The sequence below is a fragment of the Zalophus californianus genome, chromosome 11 (genome assembly GCF_009762305.2).
Source record: "Zalophus californianus isolate mZalCal1 chromosome 11, mZalCal1.pri.v2, whole genome shotgun sequence".
NCBI lineage: Eukaryota > Metazoa > Chordata > Mammalia > Carnivora > Otariidae > Zalophus > Zalophus californianus.
The window spans coordinates 19,620,253-19,629,558 of NC_045605.1; the positions used below are offsets into that span (position 1 = coordinate 19,620,253).

Below are 9,306 nucleotides of genomic sequence, written 5' to 3' on the forward strand. Positions count from 1 at the left end.
TAGTATTTTCTTGAGGATTTTTTTCATCTAGATTGATGGTTGATATTAGCCTATACTTTTCCTTTCTCATAAAATCTGGGGTTGGGATCTAATCTGGGGTCCTGGGATCCCAGGACCCTGGGATCATGACCTGAGCTGAAGGCAGACTCTTAACGACTGAGCCACCCAGGTGCCCCAAAACCAAGTCTTTTGTGCAGTGCCCGTTCAAGTTTTTTGTGCATTTAAAAAATTGTTTTTTATTGTTGATTTGTAGGAGTTCTTTGTATTAAAAACAAGATTGGTTTTCAATAATTGTGCTTTTGGGGCGCCTGGGTGTCTCAGTCGTTAAGCGTCTGGTCTTTTTTGTTTTCCTTTTCTAAGAAGTTTGCTACTCCAACGTCACAGATTTTTTTCCCTCTGTCTTTTCCTAGTAACTTTGTGGTTTTAGCTTAGTTTATGTATAGGGAGATGTAATTGTGATTTTTATATGAATGTTTGGTTGTTACAGCAACATTTCTTGGAAAGCTTGAATTCTTTGATTAGGCTTGACATCTTTGCAAGAATGGTTATCTTTCAACTTTCTATTTTACTCCATTGATTTTTGCCTCTCCTTATGCCAATACCATATACTCAGTATTTATAAGAAATCTGGAAATCTTGAAATCAATTGTAAATGCCCTCAACCCTGTTCTTTATTTTTGATAATTTTGTCAATTTTAGATGTTTAGTAATTCCATTATCTGGAATATCTTCTATAAAATAGGAATTATTTTCTTACTCAAAATTTGTCACAAGTCATCTCTATAGTATTCTACTCCTAGTTTGCTGGGAATTTTTAATGATTATTTTAATATATATAGCGCTAATTTCCCTATTCATGTTTTCTATTTCTTTCTGTACACCTTTCTACGTTTTATATTCTCCTGGGAATTTGTGTATTTAATCTCAGGTTCTAGTATCTTTATTTAAAATTAATTTAGGTTTTAAAATTTATTCCATGGTTGTATCTGTAATTATTTTCTACTTCTTATTCTATATTTTATCTACTTTTCTCTCTCTTATTTATTTTCTCTCTCCCATTGATAAATCTTGGCAATGGTGTACCAACTGAAAAGTATGGGAAAACTTTTCTCAAAACTGGGTTTTGGTTTGTGTTTTTTTGTTGTTGTTGTTATTTATATTTAGTCCTGTTTCCTTTATATCTGGAATTGTCTTTATAATTTCTACCTTTCATTTTTGTTGTTGTTGCTTATTTGTTCTATCCTTCTTTGCCTATTCTGTTGAGTTGAATGCTCAGTTTCTTCATTTTCAAGTTTAAAAAAAAATTTGTTGATAAATGAATTTAAATGTGTAAATTATTCCATAGGCAGTAATGAGCTGCATATAGTTTCCTGTTACTCAATTTAAAATATTTCATAATTTCCTTTGAAATATCATTTTAAATAAAAAGATTGTTTAACATTGTTATTTACTTCAAACCTAGCAGATTTGGTTTAGTGATCTTTTGTTATTGATTTACAATCTTGTCCCTGCACGGTAAGAAAATACAGAGACAAGCTGCTGTACCTCGTATCACCTACTCAAGAAGAGGAGGCGTGCATCATGACGGTACATTGTGCACCGGGGTCCAACAATCTCAGACAACTTTCTCCATCAGGCTGTTTTCTCTGCACCGGTGCTAAGTGGCTGAGATCTTTCACTGAGACCCTGGCCTCCTGTTGCTCAGATTCATAATCCTCTCCTTTGCCTCATGCCATTTTAATCAGCATTGATGCTGTAAGGATTATAGATTCCTTCTTTTTGTAATTATCAAGTTTTAAGAACATATCAAAGCTTATATAAGTTGAGCGAATCCATTGTGGTCCTTTTATAGTTTGAGGATTTGGTAGAACATCGGGATCACCAAATCTGATAGTGACTCATTGAAATTTTAGTAGTTATTCTATCTTCACTCCCTTTCATGCCATTTTTAATTAACTAAGCACTCGGCAGACCTCTCTGGTGGTTGTCTAATTTCAGTCTCTCATTTGTGAGGCTCATTTCTTCCCAAAGTTGGAACTCTTCCAGTATGCTTATTGGAAATAAAGTCCCATATTACTTTTTGAATTGTAAAATAAGTATCAACACTTAATAATTTTCCACCTATTTTTTGCAATACAAGAGAGGGAATGTGACCATTCAAAAAATATTCCATTCAGTTTTTCTCAGAACACCTTTCTCAGGTTTGGTTTTCAAAAACGTAAGTTCAAGATAAAAAAAAAGCCCCTAGAACATTTAATTACATGAATAATACAAGAAAAATGACTGTGTTCTTATTTTTTTTTAGATTTATTTATATACTTGAGAGAGAGATAGAGAGAGAAAGAGGAGGGAGGGGCAGAGGGAGAGAGAGTCTCAAGCAGACTCCCTGTTGAGCACAGAGCTCAATGCAGAGCTGGATCCCAAGACCCTGAGATCATGACCTGAGCTGAAATCAAGAGTTGGATGCTTAACCAACTGAGCAATCCATGTGTCCCAACAACTTTGTGCTTAAGATGTAGAAATTTCCAAAGACTTGTATTTATCTTTACGGAGGGATCCCAATTTAACGAAGTATTCTTTATGAATCTATTTTTTAAATGAATTCAGAATTTTTTTCTTGAATTGCAAAGTAAGAGGAAAAGTTATTAAATATATTTTGTGCTTCAGGGAGCTCCTGAATTTGACTATCCTTCTAATATATATTTTATTATGTGTGAAAATTATGCTTATTAATATTTTCCTATATTAAACATTAATATTTGCTTCCAAAATTTCAAAAGCTCTGAAATTGTGGGGGGAAAAAGTATCTGTAGTAGTCTGTGTTCTCCAGAGAAATGAAACATATATATATATATATGAGCATATATGTGTAGATATTATGAGGAATTGGCACTTGTAATTATGAAAAGTCCCGTGATCGCTGGTGGCATCATTCTAGTCTGAGAACATGGGGATCCAGTGGTGTAAATACCAGTTCAAAGCAGAAGGTGGATGTCCCAGCTCAAACAGGCAGGCAGAAGGGTGACAAATCATCCCTTCCTCTGCTTTATGTTTTATGCAAGCCCTCAATGGATTGGACAATACCCAGTCACACTGAGGAGGGCCATCCACTTTACTGATCCACAGACACAACTGTTAGTCTCATCTGGAAACCCTCTCTCAGACATACCTAGCAATAACGTGTAATCTGGGCACCCCCGTGGCCCAGCCAAGTTGACATATAAAGTTAACTAAGATAATAGTTCTATTCTTACTCTTCAACACACAATTGTTTCAACATGCTGGATAGTGTGTTTTCTTCCAGTTTGTATACTTTTTGTTTATTCATTTATTCATTTGAGAGAGAGAGAAAGAAAGAACAAGCAGGGGGGGAGGGGCAGAGGGAGAGGGACAAGCAGATTCTCTGCTGAGCTGGAGCCTGTCATGGGGCTGGATCCCAGGACCCAGAGATAATCACCTGAGCTGAAGGCAGATGCTTAACCCACTGAGCCACCCAGGTGCCCTTGCCAGTTTTGAAATGACTTTTCATATATAAGTGATCCATGCTTAAACTTTTAAGAAGTGCTTGAAAGTACTGTTTCTAGAGATTAAAATGTATATTTCAATATTAAAGATCTTTTTCATCATTTCATTTCCACCTCTTAATTCATTGTTCTGACCCATAGCCAAATAACCTCTTTCTTGGGTTTAATGGGATGAATTTACTAATGAGATGAAACTAATTTCCAGGACTTATGCAGAGTATAGCCTTCCCTAATCCAGTCACATCCCCTGCTGCCTACATGGGATGACACGTGTTGCCTAAACAAGTAAAATGACACTGCATTTTTTATATACTCTCCTAAAGTTAGGTGATGACACATCAAGAGGACATATGTATGCATTTGTGCACATAAAGAGACTATATAATTCCTAATAGCAATAGAATAATGATTTTTATCTATTGGTCATACATAGTGTTCTCTTATTTAACATGTTATTTCAGGTTCCTCCCTCACAATAATTATATGGCCATATGATGGTGATTTCTTTTCAAGATCTCTACTCAGAATGGCTAAAAAACCTGAACGAGGGTAAGATTCAAAAACTGTTAATTGCTATAAATTTTAAAACCAGAAAGAGCTTATACATTATGATTTTTGACATTATCATATTTTATAAGGGGGAGCTTATATAGTGCCAAATGCTGAAAATAAGAAAGCATGTTAATGAGTGAATCTCTAGTTAACTTTAAATAACATCCATGGGGTAAGCCAGCAATTCTAGACGATAAAGAACTATTTATTTATTTATTTATTTATTTATTTATTTATTTATTTTTAATATTTTATTTATTTAGTTGAGAGAGTGAGAGAGAGAGCACACAAGCAGGGGCAGAGGGAGAGGGAGAAGCATATTCTTCTGCCGAGCAGGGAGCCCAATGCAGGGCTGGATCCCAGGACCCTGGGATCATGACCTGAGCTGAGGGCAGACGATTAGCCAATTAGGCTACCCAGGTACCCCAAAGAAATTTTTTTAATAAACAGTTTTTAAGGATCTCAGACAAAATACATACCTCTGAAATGTACCACACATGCACACACACACAACTACTTTTTAGTACATTTCAAGAATCAAGGAAATAATCATATGTGGTTGTACCACCTTGTTATTAATTTGTCAAGTTAACATTTCTTAAGTGGAGCAGAGGATACCAGATGGTGGGCTGCAGTTCAACAGACCATAGGAGGAATTGCAATAGAGAGGCTTATTACTCACAGGTCCTGGATGAAGTACCTGACAGGCCTCAGGGGCCAACTGTGAGGTGAAGGAAGGGTACAGAGAGAGAAGCAGGCCCTGGGGCACATGCCTTCATTAGAATGTATGGGTGGAGGGCTTTGGGGTTCCCGGGCCACCAAGGCCAGTTTAGTCAATTGCAACCAAAAGAGCGAGGTTTGGTAAGTTACAATGAGGCACCCATAAAGGGAAGTTACTGGCAGTGGGGCACCCATAAAGGGAAGTTACTGGCAGGCAGGAAAGATGGTTGAGCACAAGGGCTGTTGGGGAGGTCATGTCAGAAAGTTACATGTGTTTGTGACTCTGCAGGCTTCTATCTGGGGCATGTGTTTGCACGAGGGACTAATAATGGTTTAAAGTCACAGCAGGCTCTTTGGCCAAATGGGGGCCAAGGCAGCAATACCACGGAGTAGCTTAGCTAAACTCTTGACCACTGATAATAAATAATTTGGTATATTTCACTGCAGCCTTTGAGAATCTTCTGATTAGTTGAGACATATGTTCGTAGTTGTTGTTACTGAACACTTTATTACAACTGAGTCAGGAGGAAGGAATATGTGAGAATTAGCAGGCAAGGGGAAGTCGATCACTGAATTCATTACATACAACAGTGGTTCTCTGGCTGGGATGCCCTTTGTCCATAGTTGGAGGAATATAGTTTATCTAGCAAGTGGATCTTGCTTGAAATTTCTACAGATAATTTTAATCTGTTCCCACTTTTATCCCCCATATTGAAAAAGAGTAGTTTAAAATACCTAGTCATAGTTGAGTATGGGAAAAGTAAGAGACTTTTCAGGTGTCCCCAAATTTGGGACAAGTAACTAACTAGAATCAATGTAGAAACTGATATTATTATCCTGTATTATAACAATGTTGATCATAAGAATAATAATCAACATCAAAGTAAAGGGGTATATTTATGTTATTTTTCAGAGTTTATGAAGTCTTTTTATACTTTCAATTTCAAGCCTGGCCCAACCTGGGGCCAGTATAGTTGGGTACCCAAATTATGCTTAAATTCTCTTATTTGTTCAGGATATTCTTTTCTGTATTAATGATACCAGATTGGAGCTTTTGAGTAATATGGGAACTCATGAAGAACAGGAAAACAGCACAAAGGGACAATATTCATCATTACCTAAAAATGACTTAAATAAAAACAAACATAGCTAATTTAAAATATGCGTTTGTCAGATATTTTGCTGCTTTTCACTAGTCTTTTCATGTTCTGGGATTTGTAAATTCTTCTGATTGTAAGTGATGACCACTAGAGAGAGTTCAGGATTGAGTACCGGCTTTAAAAAATCCTGTTGTGCTCTGTTCTTTATTTTTTCTCTCTTGGAGCATTACCACCAGCAGCATAACGCTGGCCAGCGGAGTAATGGCACCTAAAGATATTCATGTCCTAATCCCCAAAATCTGTGAGTGTGTTACTTTACTTGGCAGAAGGGACTTCGCACACGTAATTCAGGAAAAAGACCTTGAGTCTATGATATTATCCTGGATATTAGGGTGGACCCACTCCAATCAAATGAGTCCTTCAACATGGAGAACTTTGTCAGCCAAGTCAGAGAGGAGATGGAAGGAGGAGAGATTTGAAACTTGTGAGATACTTGCCCCGCTACTGTTGGCTTTGAAGGTGGAGGAAGGGGAGCCATGAGCCAAGAACCGAAGCACCTTCTAGAAACGGAAATGGCCCTTGGTTGATAGCCAGCAAGAAAACAGGACCTTGGTCCCACATCTTCAAGGAAGGGAATTCCGTCAACAACTCAGAGGAGTAGGAAATGGATTTCCCAGTAGGAAATGGAAAATCCATTTTCTCCTAGGGCCCCTAGAAAGGAATGCAGCCTGCTGAATTTGGCCTGGAGAGACCTGTATTGGATGTGTGACCTACAGAATGGTCAGATGACAAATTTGAATAGTTTTAAGCTGCTAAATTTGTTATGCAAGCCACAGGAAACCAATATTGTAACTTTCCAAATCTTATCGTATTTAGTGTCTGATAATGAGTGCAGAGCAGTTCATTATATGACTACTTCATTCCTGGTGATACTGTTCTACCTTCTCTGGATCTTTAAACATTTGTTCGCTACAATATTTTATGATGGACTATGTTATTTTACAATATTCTGAGTCCATTCTTAAGGTAGCACTTTCTCTATCTGATTTTCCATGAGAGATTCCATGCCAGTTTAAGGTCTCAGTCATTGTTCATGTAGCTAGAAGGTTAATGACCACACTGGTCAGAACTTTTTTGATCTTAAGGATGCCTATTGTCGTGTTCCTATTTTTACACTGTCTTTAAGATTACTTGTCCCATAGCATGGGTTCAGTGGGGGTAAGGACAGAGGGCAAATTAGCCCCTTGCCAATCTTCCTCTAACAAAGAAATGAATCGGGAGAGGATATCTCACTTCAATTGGACCAATCAGATCCTCCTTCCAGGAATTAGGATTTTGAACTCAGGTGATTTAAAATATATATTCTTATAAATTCCATGTACATCAACATTTAAGTTCATATTTAAGTAAACTGTACAAACCCTGGGATATGTTACTGCTCTTCCTTGTTTTTGTTGTTAATTATTATTACTATTATTTTCTAGGGCATTCAGCTGTCAAGGATGAAACTAATCATCTTGCATCTTCTTAATACCTAGAAAAAGCATGAACTTACAATTATATGTGGTTGTATTTCTTAGGCCATAAGGTTAAGACTATAAGAAGAAAAAGAAAAAGGAAAAGAAGTATAAATTGTAAAATATTTCCTACTTTTAACAATGAGAAAATGAAAGTTCAGATAGTGTAAGTGTCGTGTGATAAAAAAGAAATACAGCCATGCTTAAAATTCAGGTTTTCTGGCTTCAGTTAAGTATTTTACATTAATACCTGATATTCTGTATGTGAGACAGTGCAACAATAGGGTTTAAAACATATTTTCTGGAGGGGAGGGGGGTGGGAGGATGGGTTACCCTGGTGATGGGGATTAAGGAGGGCACGTTCTGCATGGAGCACTGGGTGTTACGCACAAACAATGAATCGTGGAACACAATATCAACAACTAATGATGTAATGTATGGTGATTAACATAATAATAAAAATTTTAAAAAATAAACATGTTATTTTCTGTATGCTTGAATTGCCTACTCTGGACCTTGACTGTAATACCTTGTATCTGAGGTGGCATGAAGCCTTTTTATATATTCCTACGAATTTCTGACATTATGGTCTTCAAGCATGCTATTCTCCACATGGAGTCCAAGGGTTGAACAGAGTCATGATGAGCACACAAACTTTCAAGTCCTCCTGTGCAAAAAGGTTCAAGTTCTCTTGTGCCATAAGGACATAATTTTGTGGATTGCTTCTGTCAAAACTTCTTTTACCTTTTCATTCCTTAGGCTATAAATGAAGGGGTTCAGAAGAGGGGTCACCATTATGGTCATGACAGCTGTCACTTTATCAAACTCCAGTGAGTGGCTCTGGCTGGGCCTCACGTACATGAAGATGTTGCTCCCGTAGGCAATGGACACAACCGTGATGTGAGAAGCGCAGGTGGAAAAGGCCTTCTGACGGCCTTGGGCTGAGGGGATGTGCAGGATGGTAGAGATGATGTAGGTATAGGACACAGTGGTGAATACCAGTGAGGTCAGAAGGACAAGGGAGGATAAGAGGAAGCTTATCATCTCAATGAAATGAGTGTCTATGCAGGCTGCCTGCAACAAAGGGGCAATGTCACAGAAGAAATGGCTAATTTCTCTATAACAGTAGGGCAGTCTGGACACCACAATAGTTGGACACAGCACTGAAAAGAAGGCCCCTACCCAGCAGCCCAGAACCAGCAGGAGACAGACCCTGCCGTTCATGATGATGGTGTAGCGCAGGGGGTTACAGATGGCCACGTAGCGGTCAAAGGACATCACCGCCAGGAGGATAAACTCCACTGTCCCCAAGAAAAAAAAGAAGTAGATTTGGGTGATGCAACCAGCAAAAGATATGGTCTTCTTGTCCTCTAGGAGACAAGCTAACAGCTTTGGGGTAACTGAAGTAGTGTATGAAATGTCCAAAAATGACAAATTACTGAGGAAGAAGTACATTGGGGTTTGGAGGCGATTATCAGCCCAGATTAAGGAAATGATGGCAGTATTTCCTGTTAGAGTTAGCATATAAGTAAACAGGAGGACCACAAAGAGGGAGATCTGAAGCTTCTGGATAATAGGGAAGGCAGTCAGGGTAAATTCAGTCACTGTGGTCTGATTTTGCATATCCATCTCATGCAAAACGTAGTGGGCAGCACATCTCTGAAAAAAAAATTATAGAGATGAAAATCAGCTAAAATACATTTCCAACTCTCAATGTCAGTGCTAAAGATGAAGTAGTAAAAGCTTTGGATGTAGAGTCAAGAGTGATTTTATTCACTCTAATAAATGTAGGACCCTGGGTAAATTACCTGACTTCTTCTAACCTCGGGATTCTCATATTTAAAATTTTTGGTTGAATGAAATTACCCCTGTGGTCCCATTAAGCTCTAGTCC

At 37.8% G+C, this 9,306-nt stretch overlaps 1 protein-coding gene across 1 annotated transcript; it reads right to left on the minus strand.

The window, feature by feature from the left end:
- Positions 1–8,094: 8,094 nt before the first annotated feature.
- Positions 8,095–9,042, minus strand: LOC113915351 (olfactory receptor 6M1-like). Its single transcript, XM_035723104.1, has one exon. The coding sequence runs from the start codon at positions 9,040–9,042 to the stop codon at positions 8,095–8,097; it is 948 nt and encodes a 315-aa protein (XP_035578997.1).
- Positions 9,043–9,306: the final 264 nt, after the last annotated feature.

Coding starts and splice junctions, on each gene's coding strand:
- LOC113915351 (XM_035723104.1), bottom strand. CDS start 9,042: ATGGATATGCAAAATCAGACCACAGTGACTGAATTTACCCTGACTGCC.